Genomic DNA, 18,395 nt, shown 5'->3' on the forward strand with positions numbered 1-18,395 from the left:
CCAAATGTCTGACTATTGTCTATGTGTATAGCATCCCTCACTCTCCACCTCGCCATACTGTGCACATCTCCAGACCCTTTACCTTCTGTATCACCCCATTACTTGTAGTATGTAAGCTCGTTGGAGCAGGACCCTCACCCCTATTGTTTCAATCAACTGACTACTATGTAACCGTGGTTCTGTAATGTTTGTATTTTTTGTCTATGTAAGCGCTGCGGAATACGCTAGCGCTATACAAATAAAGATTATTATTATTACCTGAGTGCGTTGTGCCAACAGGTAAGTACAGAGGAGGTTCTGTTATGGTCTGGGGATGTTTTACTATGGTCTCAGTCCGTTGGTTGTAGTGACAAGACCCATGAACACAAAGGTGTACCCTGACATTCTGGACAATAATGTACTGCTGACAATGTGACAATACTCTGGGAATGCAAATAGAACCAAAAGTTCACGCAAGAAGCACCACTATCTATCCCAATTAGGGTTGGGCAGAAATGGTGCAACAGCCGAGTTATATGAGAGACCGAATCCTTACTCTCAGCGAAATCCAGTAATGTAAAAGAAAATTCCGGCAGCATCAAGGGCGCAAACCCAAGAGGTAGTTTATTCTCCCATTATAAATGGCACCGCAATGTTTCCGCTTTTGGCCTTTTTCAAGCTTACAATACACACTATCAGACATTTATATAGACCCACACATTGAGGATATGGATCCTCCATGATAGGATTGGCTGCACAGAGTCCTCACCTGAACCCGACTGAACATCTTTGGAGTGAACTGGAATGTCGGGTCAGGAAATATGAACAGTGTCCATCTTCTTTGAGAGAACCTTACAGACATTTGCAGGATGAATGGAGAGAAATATCAGCTGAAGTGTATCAAACTTTAGTGGAAAGTATGCCTTGGAGAATATTCAACGTCATTAGGGCCAAAGGAGCCCCTCTAAGAATTAACATCTGGAAATGAATACTACTTTTGATTCTTGCTCAGGGGTCCAACTACTTTTGGCAGGATTGTGTATCTATCTATCTCGTATCTATCTTCTCTCTTTTTGTCCTCCCTTTGTCTTCTATCTATCTATTAGGTCTCGATCTATCTTAATGGGGTGTTTCATATGCTTGTCTAAGTAAACTTTGAGTCAGAGTAAGAACTATAAATGTATTAAGAGGCATAAGTCTGTTAATAGATTTGCCGCATCTGGCATCCTCTCGGCGCACAAGACTGTCACCTACACCGGCTCCGGGCCAGAGCAGATTTAAGGTATAATTTATGCTAGTTTCTGGCATAAATTATAGTAAATATAAGGGGCTGCATGCAGCTACACCCACTAATGCTAGACTCCACCTACTTGTCCAAAATCAGTGGTGTGTGTTATAAACCTTAAAAAAAAATCTTAATTTTGGCACTTACACCAAAATTGCAACTTTTTAGTGCAAGAATTCTGGTGAACAGAGTTTAATACATTTGCCACATCCTTTATTTCCTTTATTTCTTTTTATTTTTGGATTGCTTATTTTTTAGTTTACTTTATGTAGATGATTTATGATTACAGGGAGGCTACACTGAGCTGGGAACGACAGTTCTAAAAATGTTGCTTTACAGCAGCTACACAAACATACTAGAGTTCGTGACATGTGGACATGCTCTGAGATATGTGGGCATGCTCTGAGATATGTGGGCATGCTCTGAGATATGTGGGCATGCTCTGAGATATGCGGACATGCTCTGAGATATGCGGACATGCTCTGAGATATGCGGACATGCTCTGAGATATGTGGACATGCTCTGAGATACGTGGGCATGCTCTGTGACTAGTGGGTATGCTCTGAGATATGTGGGCATGCTTTGTGACTAGTGGGCATGCTCTTTGACATGTAGCTATGGCTCTGTGACATGTAGCTATGGCTCTGTGACTAGTGGGCAGGCTTTGTAACATGTGGGCATGGCTCTGTGACTAGGGGGCATGCTCTGTGACATGTGGACATGCTCTGTGACTAGTGGGCATGACTCTGTGACTAGTGGGCATGACTCTGTGACTAGTGGGCATGCTCTGTGACTAGTGGGCATGCTCTGTGACATGAGCACCAGCCTCTGCAGAAGTAGTAATGGTAGTCACAACGGTTATCATTTTTACATCTATCCTTGGGAAAGACACAAACTGTTGACTGAAAATTCGCTCATCTGAACAGACGGGGACAAATCAAGGACTTATATTTATTGGGAATTACTTTATCTAATTTGCAAGCAGGAGACCCAAAAAGGAAACTGTTCGGTGCAGTATAAAGCACGTACGCTTATTTATAGCCGGGTGTAAGATAAACCGTTCATTCTATTTTCAGAACCCCAAGAGGCCGACGGCGTCTCAGACCAGCGCATGCAAGAGGGAATTACCGTCAACTAGAATATCGTGTAACAGGAACTGGCCTTATCAAAGTAAGACATACCTATATGTAATCTTTAATGTGCTGCAGGATAGACCATCCATAATATAGACTAGATGGAGGTCTAACATGAAAGTCATTACAGCATGAAGACCCTTTTTCTGTGTTTCTTTTCTTAAAGGAACACTACATGTTAAAAATTCCCAATAATTCTTATCTTAAAGGTAGTAGTGAAGATGTAGAACTGTTGGGCCTTTTTTTTGGTGCAAACCATTTTAGATAGATTTACTATTGAACGGATGTTCCGTCTCTCACAAAAGTGTCTACTATAGTGGGCAAGACTTGCCGCTTGACAAGGATTTAGAGACATGGCAGGAAGCGTCAGGCTCTAATTAAGCCTTGTGGTCAGTGTGAGAATTGCAAGATTTTAGGATTTTTTTTAAAATATAGATCATAGTACTGAAAAAAAAAAAAAATCACCCAAAATTCATAAAAAAATATGTTTAGCATAAAAACTGAATTCATACAAGAGGTCATTTTCGGATGACACATTCCCTTTAATATTTTTCCCTGTGTTTTGGTTCTGTCTTATATTTTGATCAAAACTTTAGAATTAGATCTAAAACTATTTTGTGTGTGTCCCTCGCCTTTTTCTTACGAACCTCTGAATATCTATAAGGTGGCTGGCTCCAGAAGGAGCCCTCCGCCACTGGATTAGGAGACCAGGAACTCTGAAGGCCCTTTTACATGCAACGATTATCGCTAAAACGGATGAACGACTGAAAAAATGGACGACATTTTTGCATAAAATTATACACATAGATAATTAATTAAAATCATCTTTTTTCCCCTCATTAGCTAAGTAAACTTAGTAGCCGTTGTTTGCTCAGGTGGACGTGTGTTTATGCAAGGGATTATCTGGCTGGCAGGATTCCATTCTCCCAGCATGATTCTCATTGAATATCCAAGGCAAACAAACACTTCCCCCTCAAGTCAGCAAGCCGCTCAAAAGACTGCACAAATTCTATTTGAATAGAACATCTTTTGAGCGGTAATCGTTGCATGTAAAAGGGCCTTAAGACACAGGACCGGCGTCAGCACTCTGCAAACAGAGTCAGATGGCAAGGCCCCTTAGGACCTGAGGAGAGCATATAAATCTCTGTATATATTTTCTAAGCTTATTAAGCCCAAGATCGGGTAGTTGGGGTGCTTACTGTCACTTTATGACAAATAGGCCCACTTACACCTGCAGCTGGCCATGCTAAGCCCTACTTCTTGGTTTAGCCGCTTGTCTGTCTCTAGGAGCTTACAACTCACTACTATCTCAGAAAAGGCGTAGGTTAAAGGGGTTGTCCAGCTGTAATCTATTGATTGTCTATCTGTAGGATAGGCCATCAATAGGCAGTCTGCCGCCTGGGACACATGACAATCAGTTGTTTGAAGGGCAGGTGCTCTTGTGTATGAACTGATTTCTGCAGGAAGCAGACAGCTCCGGTCAGTCTTGGTATTGCAGGCTAAGTTTCTACTGAAGTAAATAGGAACTTTACCTGTAATACCAAGCCTGGCCACTGCAGTAGGAACAGAGCTGTCTGTTCTCTGCTGAAATCGTCTCAGTGCACACATGGAACACCTCATAAACAGCTGATCAGCGGGTTTCCCAGGTGGCTGACCTCCGCTGATATACTATTAATGGCCTATGCTAAGGATAGGTCATCAGTATATTATAACTGAACAACCCCTTTAACAAAGGGATCTTGAGACATGTCACAAAACCACATAGCTGGGGGTCCAGAAGGTGTTCTTTTGCAACAAGTGGATGCCTGTAAAAGCTTTCCATAGCGTCCAGTGATTTCAGCAACACACTCCCAGCCATCTCTGCAACAGAAACAAGCACCGGGACCTTCTGCTTCCCAACTACTAAACACCATCTTATCATTAGGACGCCACATATAATGGGTTCATTGTGAATTTGGGTCCAGCAATGAGATAGTTACGACCCCTCGCTCAATAGATGGTCATCTGGAGAGGTTTATAGCTCGTAAGATTTTCCTTCGACTTATGTTTGTAGGACGCAGGTCGCATACGAGCCTTATAGAGTCTGCCGCAGCGTACGCATCCAAGCCCAAAATCAAGTATGAACTGAACCATGTGGAAGTTGTCACAGGAGAGGAGTCTGAGCGCAATGTGCTGCAGGTCAGTCACCTTTTCTACTTTCAAAGAACATTTTATAGTTGACATGTAGAACCTGTTTATATACAGTAAAAGGTTGAATCACTTTGTAATTAATATTACATTACTTATCCTACAGATGCATTATTATTTATCACTGTCACTGTGTACATACATTACTTATCCTGCACTGATCCTGAGTTACATACTGTATTATACTCCAGAGCTGCACTCACTATTCTGCTGGTGGAGTCACTGTGTACATACATTACTTATACTGTACTGATCCTGAGTTACATCCTGTATTATACTCCAGAGCTGCACTCACTATTCTGCTGGTGGAGTCACTGTGTACATACATTACTTATCCTGTACTGATCCTGAGTTATATCCTGTATTATACTGCAGAGCTGCACTCCCTATTCTGCTGGTGGAGTCACTGTGTACATACATTACTTATCCTGTACTGCTCCTGAGTTACATCCTGTAGATCTTTTATTATAAAAGTATGAAACATAACAATAAAAGCAAACTGTAACAATAGTAAATAATAATAATACAACCGTATACAGAGATAAGGCCCTTCACCCAGAGTCCATGGTCCACAAACAAAAGAAACCCCATGTCTGGACTCCCCTCCCCCCTGCCGTACACTCGCACACACACTCAACACATAACACAATATACCTAAAAGAAGAGCATCCAGCTATCCAGAAGATAAAACTAAAACTACAGGTCCAGCCGTACCGCACTGAAACCCCATCATAAACAAAATTAGGCAATAACGTAAACATAACATATATATATATACCAATAATTAACTAAATATGAAAATAAAGACCAAGCCAACCGGCATACAAAAATAACTAAAGAAAAATTTTTTTTTTTTTTTTTTTTTTTTTGGGTCCCCAGTGCAGCTCGGGGGCCATGCCTGCTCCATCAGTCCGTGCCCAGAGTTCTAAAGTTCAGGACGTGCCAAGCCACACCAGGGTTTTTGTTTTTTTTTTAATATATATAAACTGTACAACACTCTGCCTGCCGCAGCCTGGGGGCCATGCCCGCTCCACCAGTCCGTGCCCAGAGTTCAATGTTCGGGACGTGCCAGGCTACGGCTCAAGGCGTGAAACCACTCCCCCCCAACCCCCCACCCAACCTAACTACCACCCAGAACGTGAATATATACATATAAAACATACAATAACCAATATACATGACATACACGATATATATTAACATAACCCGAAAGCCTAAGGTCGGCTCACCTGCAGCCCTACTTCACTCCATTTTGCCCAAATCAAAACAAAAAGCTTTATGGTGCACTCACAGCCCGCCACCGGGATTGGAGGTGATAAGCCGGGCACAGATATCTTAATGTACTATCCCTTGCATTTTCTCCCTATTCTTTCCCTAATTTGCCCTAGACTGTCCTTAGTCTGCCCCTCAGTCTGACCCTTCATGGAAAACTGTCCCTGCCCTATCCCTCCTCTCTCCCTATCCTGTCCCTCCTCTCTCCCTACTCTGCCCCTAGAAAATTAAGAAAAACAAACTGTCCCTAACGAAATACAAGCCCTCTCCATAGGAGAGAAGCTTTAGATGTGCCCAGCTTCTCATACTCCAAAGAACGCACCTTCACCAGGTCACCCAGGATGTTCCTACATACCGTATCCACGGGGAGGACTTTCAGCTCCGTCGAGATTAAACACCGTGCACTCCAGATGTGGAACCTGACCACTAGGCTAACTAGAAATAAAGTGCAGCGGTCCCTACCACCAAGGCCTCTGAACGCTCCATAAGCCCACTCCGCATAGGAGAGGTGTGCCAGCTGAGGCCAGCCTATGGAGACCCCTACCCGTTGGTATACCTCTGTATTAAAGGGGCACTGAAGCAGGAAATGCTCCATGCTTTCCAGCACGTCGCTGCACTCCTGACGGGGGCAACCCCTGTCAATCAGAGGCCTGCTCTTCAAGTTACCCCTTACATACAGTCTCCCGTGAAAGCAGCGCCAAGCCAAGTCCCAAAACTTCAAGGGGACCCGGGTTGAATTCAGTAAACGTAACCCTCCCTCCAGGTCCCGACTTGGGCAGTCCTTGAGCGCCAGGGGCTTCTGGAAATGGGTCAACAGGACTCTTTCGTCGAGGAGCCTCCTCGTCAGAGTCCTGATCTCCCACATCCCCAGACCCCACCGGCGTATCACCTTCAGAACCAAGGTAGCGTAAGCCGGGAGATGTCCGTGCTGCGTGCGAAGGTCCTTCACTCGCCCTCCTGTCTCCCATTCCTGGAAGAAGGGCCGAAACCATCCCCTGCAGGAGTAGACCCACGGAGGAGCCCTCTCTTGCCAGAGGTTGCCTATGTTGATCTTAAAAAAAGTGTTTACAAGAAACACCACGGGGTTGACCATAGACAACCCCCCTAGTCTCCTCGTGCGGTATGTAACATCTCTCCTGATCAGGTTCAACCTGTTCCCCCACAACATTAGGAAGAACAGGTTGTAGACCCGAGTCCAGAGAGGTTCTGGCAAAATGCATACGCTGCCCAGGTAGATGAATAACGGGAGCAGGTATGTTTTGATCAGGCTAATTCTTTCCCGAAGGGTCAAAGACCAACCCTTCCACTGGTTTACCTTGTGAGTTGCACCATCCAGCCTGTCCACCCAATTTTGCATGGGGTAATCCCCCTGGCCGAATTTGATGCCAAGTACTTTTGCTGAAGTTTGGGGCACCGGAAGGGTGTCCGGGAGATCAAACGTAGGATCCCCCCTTCCTAACCAGAGACTTTCACACTTATCCCAGTTGACCATAGACCCGGAAGCTTCCGAGTAGCGGTCCACCTCCGACACCACAAACTCCGCCTCCTCTCTCGAGGACACGAAGAGCGTGACATCATCGGCGTATGCCACTGCCCTCAGGGTAGCCTCCGGCACCGCCCGGTCCATCCCGACCCCTGCTATAGGTCCACAATCAACCCTCCTAAGGAAGGGATCTATCGCAAACGCATACAACAGGGGACTTAGAGGACAGCCCTGGCGGACGCCGGACCCCACCTCAAAAGGGCGGCCGGGCCAACCGTTCACCAGCGGGAAAGTCTCAGCCCCTGCATACAAAGTTCGCAGCCAATCAACAAACCCCACTGGCAGGCCGTATCTCAGAAGGACGGACCAGAGGTACTCGTGATTAACCCGATCAAACGCTTTGGCCTGATCCAAGGACAGCAGGTACCCCTCCCGGTGACCAGCCCTACCCTGCTCCACTGCCTCCCGGACACCGAGAACAGCGCTAAAGGTGCTACGGCCTGGAACAGAGCAATGCTGCGCCCCCGAGAGGAGCCGGGGTGCAAACTTGACCAGCCGATTAAACAGCACTTTTGCCAGAACCTTCCTGTCCGTATTGAGAAGCGCTATGGGACGCCAGTTCTCAATACGGCTCGAGTCTTTACCTTTTGACAGAATGATCAAGGCCGACCTCCTCATTGACTTTGGCAGAGTGCCCGAGGAAAGACACTCATTTAATACCTCCGTCAAGAGGGGACTCAAGAGGTCCTTGAAGGTCTTATAATACTCAGATGTTAATCCATCCGGACCTGGCGACTTTTTGGGCCGGAGCCCATCAATCGCCAGTCTAACTTCCTCTTCTCTGATCTCTTCTGTCAAAACGCCAAGAGAGGTGTCCACCCCTGGCCCAGGGACAGTTTCAGCCAGGAAAGCCGACATCACTTCCGAATCTAGATCCCTCTTTCCCAAGAGTTGCGAGTAGTAGGATCTGACGACCTCCAGAATCCCTGATCTGGATCGATTCAGGGACCCCGTACTGTCAATCAGTCCAGTGACCACTTTACTATTCACTGACATCCTACAGTTTTTGTAAGGGTCGGGCGAGCGGTACTTCCCGAAATCCCTCTCAAAAACCAAGGATGCGTGTCTGTCATACTGGCACGTCTTGAGTAAAGATTTCACTCTGGAGATCTCCTCGCGGCTACCTCCAGTCGAAACGAGATGTTCGAGTTTCCTCCTCAGGCCATTGTACAGGCGGTACCTGTCCAGGCATCTGAGGTTGGAGAGCTCACGGAAGAACCTCGCCGCCCTCCTCTTGAACATCTCCCACCACTCTGACTTACTGCTACAGAGATCCAGTAATGGTACCTGGCTCTGCAGAAAATCCTCAAAGGACTGTCTTATCTCTGCTTCCTCCAGGAGTGATGAATTCAGTCTCCACAAACCTCTACCCATCCGGGGGGTCTCTGCAACATTCAGAGAAAACAAAATCAGACAGTGGTCGGAGAATTCCACCTCAACAACGGACACTGGTGAAGAGATGGCTTCCTCCTTCAAATAAAACCTGTCTATTCTAGACCTGCTCTGACCTCTATAATAGGTGAACCCCTCGTGGCCTGGGGTGTGCCGGATGTGGACATCCACCAGGCGAGCCTCGCTAGCTACACTATTAAGTGCGACGCCATCAAAAGTCAACCGCCTGTCTCCAGAGCCTCCCCTATCGCGGGCTCTTGTGACTGTATTAAAGTCACCTCCAAAGACAACTTGGCGGCTGGTAAAAAGGTAGGGCTTGATCCTCATAAAGAGACTCTTCCTGTCCTTTTTTGACTGGGGACCATAGATGTTTACAAGTCTCAATTCTTGTCCCTTCATGAGGACATCTAAGATCAGGCACCTTCCCATTTCTAATTCAATTACTCGTCGGCATTCGACCGCTGCGGTAAAAAGGACCGCCACTCCGCTATACGGCTCGGCCGCAAGAGACCAGTAGGAAGGGCCTGACCTCCACTCCCTTTTTGCCTTATGTATGGCTGCCAAATCAGACAGCCTGGTCTCCTGCAAAAATAAAATGTCGGCTTCAACGCGGCCGAGAAAATCAAAGGCCGCAAATCTAGCCGTATCTGACTTAATGCTGGCAACGTTAATTGATGCCAGAGTCAGCGGAGTGGGTGCCGCCATCATGAGTGATTAAATTAGATGGCTTTCTTCCTCACACCCGCTTCTTCGGGGTCGGAGGAAAGCCCCTTGCTTCTTTTTTTGGACACAGATGTGTCCATAGCAGGGGATCCCCCGACCCCATCGTCCTTGTTTCCAGGCTCCAGAGTAGCCCCCTCCCCGGAAGGAACTAGGCCTCCACGAGGAGGAGACTCAGTGCCCCCTGTTGACCCTTTCTTTGCCCCAGGCACCTTGCCCTTCGCTTCCCCCTCAGAGGAGGAAGAGATGTCTTGAAGGGCCCGGTACCTATTGGAGAGTCCAACTGGAGGCGAGCAGGCTTCTCCTTCCAGTACTTGGCCAGGGGTGGGAGAAGATCTTGAATCCCCCCTTCGCTTTCTCCTAGTGGCACCTAGCTTACGCCGTTTCTCTAACCACCTCTTTCCTTCCTCATCCACACTCTCATAGTGGGAGGAATCTGAAGAGTTGGTCTTTCCCTCCTCCCTCTGGATCCTCCTGTCCTCTTCATCCACTTCGCTGTCCCTCAAAGCCTCAGCCGCGAGATTTGCTTCAGGAACAGGGGCCACCATTGATCCACCTGCTGTGGGCGCTCCTGTCAGCTCCCTGCTCCGTCTGCGCTTGTCCTGACGCCTCTGCTCAGCAGGCGTCTTTTGCCGGTTCTTCCCTGGCTCCTGAGCTCCTCCACCTCTGCTAGTCCCCTCACCCCCAGAGGCCGCACCGTGGCCCCCATCCGTAGGTGCTGAGACCGCATTGGCAAAGGAGCGTGGACAGCGACTGAATGGGTGACCAAGGTCACCACACAGGTTACACCTAATCTCTGCACAGGAGGCGGCTAGATGACCCACACCCCCACACAGAGCGCACTTCAAGGTCTTACAAGCGGCGCTCAAGTGTGAGGGGTCGCCGCACCTGTGGCAGAGCTTCGGCTGCCCCTGGTAAAAGGCCAAGATACGATCCCTGCCGAGGAAGGCTGCAGAAGGTATGTGTGCCACTGAGTTTCCTGAACGCTTCAGCTTGACCATGAATGTCCAGGCCCCGGACCAGATGCCGTGCTCATCCCGGTTCTTTCTGGGCATGTCTGTCACCTCTCCGTATCGACCGAGCCACGTCATAATATCAAAACAAGAAAGCGACTCGTTACGAGTCAAAACGGTCACCTTCTTGACTTCGTTCTGGCGAGACACCACCTGGACGGCAAAGTCTCGCCAGCCGGGCTCGCTTTTCATCAGCTCGTAATTCCCCCAGAAGAGTTCTAGCCCCTCTGGGCGAACGAAGCTGATGTCAAACTCAGACGTGCCGAAGGGATGGATCAGGGCAAAGATGTCAACCGCCCTGAAGCCCATCTTCAGTAGAAGCTCCACTACTCTCGCCCTCGGGGGGCATGTATCATTGCCCCTCCAACGAAGACGGACCACATTCCTACGACCTGCGTCCTGCCCGGGTGTTGGTAGGGACCATACGGTCTCCCCCCTTTGCTCTCGGAAGGCTCCTAAGCCGTGTCTCTCTGTCCAAAGAGATAGGTTCACCTCTCTTCCTCCAACTGTGATTGAACTCTCCCCCTTCCGTAGAGCCCCCAGGAGGCGCTGTTGCAATGCGCCCTCTCTAGAGCCTGGAGACAAGGAGGACCCCTCCCCTCCAGCGGCGACACTGGCATAACTCCTACCAGCTGTGGTCGCCACCGGAGGGGCGACTGGAACCTGTGATGTGCCCTGACCATCCCTAGAACCTGTGCCTATATTTACAGTAGGTGCCCCTGTGCCGGGAACAGTAGCTGCAGCCCGTGCCTCCGAGTGCGTCGGAGCATCAGACACACGGGCCGCACCAGACATATCCACACCTTTCATACCAAGACCTTTCATACCAAGACCCTCTGGACCAGACTTTGGGTTGGAAGCAGCTTTTTTATTTTGGGCCTTGGTAGACCTTGGGGGTGGCACTGCTGCCCCATCTTGCGCAGCTGCAACCACCGTAATGACCCCCCCATGGTCAGCACTCTGCATTCCAGCACTTTTAGTATTTTTATTTTTGCTTTTTTCCTTACTTTTGCCAGCAGCCTCCGCATCACTGGGTGCCTGGGACCTAGACTGGGACCTAGACTGAGGGACCCCTGCAGACCGACCTGTCGCACGGGGGACCCCCGATCCCGACCCCGCAGCACCCTCCGCATCACTGGCCTTACTGGTGCTGGCAGTTCCGCCACTGCCAAATTCTTTTGCCACCTTGCCTTGTCCTGTGCTGGCCGCCCTGCTGGCTGTTTCTGTCACTGCACTAACTGAAACAGGGACAAAGGACCCGGCCAGTTTAACTCCTTTATCCCTGTTCCCATGTTCAAAACCCACTGCAGAGTCAGAAACCGGGGTTCTCAGGGTGGGGGTGCCCTGATCCGACTTTGCAGCCAAACCAGCGCCCCCCGTCACATACACAAATTTCTCCTGCACCAAATTCTTTTTTTTCCCTTTTTTTGTCTTGATTTTCACATCCTCTTCTGGTAAATCATCACCAAACTGAAGGCTGCTCATATTAGGGGGGGATTCCAACAGCCTTATCTGCTGCATTATTAAAGCGCCCCCATCGCTTTTATCTTCCTCTGGATCTGAATCCCCGGAGGTTAGAGGCAGCGCAACCTGCTCCGGCCGGAGGCTGCTGGTGGTTGTAGTGCCACTCTGGGTCTGCTCTCCTGAGCAGACAGGCTGCTCCCTCAGGCTATCCTCAAAGGCATCCTCGTCAGTACAGTCACCACCGCTGTCTCCATCGCTGGAGTGATCAGCCTCCTGGTGACCGCTGTGTCCTGATGCCATTTTGGAAAATCTATCACCGTTAAGTAACTTTTCCCTAAAGGGACCACTTTGCTCCAGAATCCTGTCCCTCTCTTCCTTGCACCTTTGTATGCAATCTTTACAGTCCTGTATAGTCTTGCTTATTACATCTTTCTTGCCTTTAGCAGCGGTCTGGTCCTTTAGCGACCTGGCCGACCGCAGCTTCTCCTTCTGCAGGAGGATTTCTCTCCCCGCACGCTCATAGTCCGCCATGCTGGTGGCCAGACGGGAGGCCAGCTCTACCACCGACTCCCCTTTCCTGCGATCACTCCACTGCGGCTTACCTCCTTTGCTGAGCGTTTGGCTGCGAGTTTGACTGCGGGTCATCATTTCGCTTCCGGCGCTGTCAGATGCAGCTGCACCAACCTGCTGGGCCATGTCACTGCGCCTGCGACCCGGACCCTCTCTCTTCGCAGCTTTACTAGCTGCTCCGGCTTTCCTGGTTGTTGCTGCTGAAACCACGTATGCCGCCAGCGCCGCTGAGGGTGTTGTCGCTGCCTTCTCAGCATTCCCCCCCTCCGACCGAAGCCGGGGGGGGGAATTGCGTGGCTCCATAGAACAAGAAGCCCAGATGAGTGCACTGATCCTGGGATCCAAAACAGGCTTCCAGCTGGGACTGCAGCCACACCCTGGTTCTCTGAGGAGCTCCAACAAACCACACCTTACTCCAGAGCTGCACTCACTATTCTGCTGGTGGAGTCACTGTGTACATACATTACTTATCCTGTACTGATTCTGAGTTACATCCTGTATTATACTCCAGAGCTGCACTCACTATTCTGCTCGAAGAGTCACTGTGTATACACCTCACCTAGCTTACAAGAAATGCCTGGGTTTTTTTTTTTGCTTACATCAAGATTTTTCTCGTTTTAGATTAACTGCAACTTGTTTGTGTTCAACAAGGAGAAGGAATCGTGGACAGAAAGAGGACATGGATACCTAAGACTCAATGACACGGCTACCAAATGCAACGGACCACTTAGATCACGAATAGGTAGACGATAAAATCAAAAGGGCTAATCTGTCAGAGCCACATTCATAGTAGTACTTAATCCTTACCAGGGGTGGACCAGCTTTCCTGGTGCCCAGGGCAGGGTTTTCCAGTTGTGCCCAACTTTCCCCTCCCACACCAATCTTTACAGTTGAGCATGATCGCTGTCTGATGCACAATCATTTATTTTATTGGTCCTTGTCATCCATGTTTCCCAGCTAGAATTGTTATTTTCTCCCCCTTTCCCTTCATCCCCATCCACGCAATGCCCAATGTGGGACCAGCTGGCTAACTTATCCTGTACATATAATTTGGTCCACCTGGTCCTACTCTCCTCCTGACCTTCTCTCTGGGGTCCACTCCTAAGGCCTCATGTCCATTAGGAAATTCAAGCCCGCGTGGATTCTCCATGCGGAATCCTGCAGTGGGTCCCTCCTTTTCCGCGGACATGAGGCCTGAAAATTGATTTTTCTTACCTGTCCGGATGCAGCGGATCTTCCCTCCATTGCGGCCGGATCTTCTTTCTTCGGCCCGGCGGATGTGCTCGGCACGCCGGAAGCGTGTCGCACACTTGCGCCTTGCACTCTTCTTTTTTTTTAACTCTTGCGCTCCCGCGCCGGAGAGCAGAAATTCAGGTGCGGGTGTGGCGCGGATATGGACGGCTTCCATGGAAGCCTGCGGAAGACCCACAGAAAATGGAGCATTCTGCAGGTGATTTCCCGCACGTGCGATCCGCGCGGCAGGCAAAAAGGACATCCGCAGGTATTTACTTACCTGCAGGTGTCCAATGTATCCCTATGGCCGCGGAAAACACGTGCGGGACACCCGTGCGGATTTTGTCATTATAATTGTCCAGTGGACATGAGGCCTAACACTGTTACCTGGCACTCTGCTTTTCGAACCAGTGATTCCTACTGCAAGAAAGCACTGATTGGTGGCAGTGGGTGCCCATCCTGTCCCCGACACCCTCAACATTCAAACACCACGTCTGATTGCTAATTCAAACACTTACATTTATTTTAACGTAGCCACTGAATGGCCCCTTTATTAGAGACCCCATCTAGTAGCACGTTGGACCTCCTTTGGCCTTCAGAACTGCAGTAATTTGTTATGGCATAGACTCCACTGGTGATGACGTTGTCAGGAATATCGGCCCCTGTGGACAGGAAGCTTCTTGTAGTTGCCACACAATAGATGGCAGTACTAACATGTTCTCACCAGCTGACAGAAAGAAATCAGTTCATGCTGCTTGGGCCAAATTCTGACCTCTCATCAGCCTGATGCAACAGAAGTCTGGATCCATCTGACCAGGAGATGTTTCTCCGCTGCTCAGTGATACAATTTTGTGCTCTTTTGCTCCCTGGAGTCTCGTCTTTCTGTTTCTCGTAGACACAATGCTGCTGAAACTGGTAGTCTGCTGTTATAGCCCATCCGTACTAAGGAATGGCGAGTTGGGTGTTCAGAAATGTTAGTTGAAGCTCCAGTGTTCTTTTTGGCTGCTCCTGACTGTGGTCAGAACGATTCCAGACATCCTCCTGTGACCCCTTTCGATGAACGAGTTGTTTACATCTACAGGATCACCTTTCCCTGGATGCTTTTCCGCGATCACACCATTCTCAGTATACTCTCCACACCACTGCACAAGAAAACCCCACATGGTTGGTAGTGACACCCCGGCCCGGCTACTCTAGCACTGATGACCCGGCCTCGTTGGACGTCACTCAGATCACTGGATTTTCCCATCTAATGTGGATTGACACTGAAACTGATCCACGGAAAACTTGTCACGTGGTTTTATGCTGCTCTCCGGGGTCATGGGGAGAATTTCCATACAGGGAAGGGCCAATTATGAGAGGGTCAGAGTCCCTAATAAAGGGGCCATTCAATGTAGATGGTGACTCTCACCATGCGATGGCATATGATGTCCAACACCACTTGTCCCCTAGGTAGGCAATGGATGAAACTACAAAACGGAAGAAGCATTTAGGGATTGTATGAAAATGCAATTTGCAAATTATAACACATATCCCTCATAGAAACCACCAAAAATCCAGTGCAAACACAAGGTTCCTGCTCAAAGTCCATTTAAAAGTAGAAGTCCGACTCAAAGGTTGATCTGCTTAACATTTTTGAGCTTGTTACCATCTCGTTCTAGCCCTCGTTATCCAAATTCTAAGACATTTTACTGGCATGATGAGCTCTAATGATGATAGTCCTACAAATGTTCAGACGTGGTGGCCAGGTCCGGAGCCACCACCATGATCTTCCTGCTACTGTAAATACTATGTCGGCTTTTTCCTCCCAGTGACTTGATGTGCCAGACATATCGACCCAGCATGGTGGGGAAGTTTGGGCACTGAAATCAGAAAACTCCTGCTAGGTAGCGGCAAAAGGTGGCGGCGGCCCCCAAAGGGAGAGGTAAAAGGCATTTTTTATTTGGACACATGGGGAAAATCACAAATGAGGTTGGTGTACGCCCAGCACTTAATTCTGTAGATCTCCAGTGTGGGTTCCGAGGGGTCGGGACTCATAAGTTTATAAGTATGTACACCCCAGATTTACGGCTTTGCAAGTAAAGAGCGAGAAAAACTCCTCTGATCTGATCGCTCATGGCGTTAATCTTACAGATTATGTGTCTAATGAATCAATATCGCTTTTGCTTATATCTCCACGGGGTGTACTACGACAATGTATGTAAAAAAAGGTATACCTGCCCAACAGATGCCAAAAGGACACTCTTTTGCTTTCTGTTGGTCTCATGGGGGTCTATGGACAAGTTTTGCATATGACGAGTGTACACATTGAATGCAGTATTAGTGCAGGTATACAAATGGTCTTACCTGTCCATGCTGTATATAGGTGTGGGTGGGCCTTCTAGTTCCAAAAAGTTGCTGAAGTCAATGTTTCCCTCCTTTTCTGGATTGCCAGTGGGACTGTAAGCGTGATCATGTTGAGTCTTTTCAACCGCATATCTAGTCATTGTTTACCCCCCTCTGTGTGACCTTTGTGCCTGTCCCCTTCCTTTTTTTGCTAGCCTTAACTTTTTCATCTTCCTTTTTTTCATTCCCACCTTTCAAGATTTGTAGCAGTTTTTTAGTTAGCCATTCAATGTACGAGTCATATGAGGGCTTGTTTTTTGTTGTAGTACAAGTTGTAGTACAATGATACTATTCAGGATACTTTTACACGCAGCGGAAAATTCCACATCCAAAACAGAGTACAAAATGTGGGAGTGGCATCACCTGACCAGCCACAATGCGCTCACTAGAGACCATTGGGTATCGGGCAGTGGGGTGCACTGAAGATTTTGGAGGTAAGCGAAGAGCTGTACCTTCTGAAATCAGTGGCAGTTGCGCAGTGGATTTTGACTCCGTCTTGGATGCGAAATTGTCTGCTACGGAAAGTCTCTAGCGTATAACCTATAACTCTGGCAACATGTTTAAACTTTTTTTAAACTTTTATTTTCCTTTAGTCCCCATAGCAATCGTCTGATTTCTTCTACAATAAACCGCAATACTTGCATAGCTGTATACTACACTTTTACTGGCTGTCTATTAAGCCCTGTCACAGCCAGGGTTTAATAGGCTGAAATACGTGACAGATCTGCGAGCCATTGCAATGTATCAGCGCCTCACAATTTGGTTGTAGTAGTTTAAAGAGCTGCAATTGGAGCTACTTCTAAACCATATGTGGTAGGGAGAGGTCATTGCTCCTGAGCTTCCTACCTCAAACTCACCCCACCTGACCTACAGTATGTCATCAAGTAGTTAAAAGAAGTCGTCAGTCATATGTTTCCTCTCTACCAAAAGTAACCATAGATGGAGGAAATGTAGACAAACCTAACCATACATTTTTGTTTTATTGTCAGTATGTCATTTACAAACATCCCTCAAACAGGCTCTCCTACCTCTTTGTGCTTCAACCCTGCCCATTTGCAGTTAATTGATGTCCCGAGTTCCTTTGGCTGGAGATGCTGACATCAGGGGCATGCGGTGCACATGCCATGTTTGTAGCACACTGTATCTTCCACTCAGAGGGTGCTACATGTTTCAGACACGGCACGTGCACAACACTTTTAGGATTGGCGGATGTCATTGCAGCATCCGAGGAGCAGGCCCTCAGCCGAGGAGACAGCGGGGTAGACAAAACACCTTGTCATGGGGCTCTACCATCTCCTCCCTAAGGCTAGCTCGGGACCCAACCTAGTTACCGATAGGGGGAGATCACCGCGGTTACCTGAAGTTCTGTTTGTCACTCGTGACACCAATGTTCCATCCTCTTCGTTGGATCTCTCAGATGTTATAATGTAAAATAAAGTAGTCCACTCACACACAGAGTGTCTTTTCTGGACGAGAACTGGAAACGTTCAGTCCTGTCCGTTTACTTAAGTGATGGTAGCAAACAACAATAAGAAGTTCTTTACAGTGGTGAAGCAGGGGTTCACGGAGTATTTGTACATCCACAGTCACAGTTATCTGTGCGAACTCTCTCTCCCGGTAACTCTCTCTCTACTGTCAGTCACTCACTTATTTCTTGCTCTCTGGCGGTTTCTCTCTCACTGGACGCACACGGTTCTTGCGCAGCTTTTCCCTTGTCCGGGCTAATGCACTCCTTGCGGCTAGTGGCTCTGGAGAGTCTCTTAAGAAAGGACAGGCCCAAGCGGGAACAGCAGATCACATTTCGGCCACCTTCATGCCTCTTTCCTCTCACTAGCTCTCCTTTACATAGATTCTTGACACAGACTCCCTGACATAGACATGTTACCACTCTTCTATAATGCACTCAGGACAAAACGATACATTTCCCAGACATGGCCAATCATTAACCCTTTCATACCTGCAAACACTCAATACACATAAATCTGACTCATTCAACAGGCAAGACAGTGCACAAGACAAACATAAAACATGTATTCTGAGGTGCTGGAGGGGACCCCGGCCAATACATCGTCATCTGAAGCCAAAGAAAGCTGGAGATGCCAATCAACTGCAAATAGGCAGGGTTGAAGCACAAAGAGGTGGAGAGGGGCGGAATGATTTGTAAGCAGTGTGCCACCCATTGGACTGATTGTGCCTAATTAGTATACAGTGAGGGATGT

The 18,395-nt window shown here is 48.2% G+C and overlaps 1 protein-coding gene across 4 annotated transcripts in view; it reads left to right on the plus strand.

The window, feature by feature from the left end:
* Nucleotides 1-18,395, plus strand: part of RANBP3L (RAN binding protein 3 like) — a 62,463-nt gene that overhangs the window by 30,189 nt on the left and 13,879 nt on the right. For 3 of the 4 annotated variants that reach the window (XM_066602420.1, XM_066602423.1, XM_066602421.1), the window contains exons 10-12: nt 2,341-2,434; nt 4,451-4,575; nt 13,180-13,300. In XM_066602420.1, the coding sequence (XP_066458517.1) occupies nt 2,341-2,434; nt 4,451-4,575; nt 13,180-13,300 (340 nt within the window). Of the gene's footprint in view, nt 1-2,340; nt 2,435-4,450; nt 4,576-13,179; nt 13,301-15,602; nt 15,716-18,395 lie in introns of all 4 variants that reach the window. The other variant, XR_010792784.1, reaches the window with a different exon arrangement.

The sequence above is a fragment of the Eleutherodactylus coqui genome, chromosome 5, assembly GCF_035609145.1.
Source record: "Eleutherodactylus coqui strain aEleCoq1 chromosome 5, aEleCoq1.hap1, whole genome shotgun sequence".
Classification (NCBI taxonomy): Eukaryota; Metazoa; Chordata; class Amphibia; order Anura; family Eleutherodactylidae; genus Eleutherodactylus; species Eleutherodactylus coqui.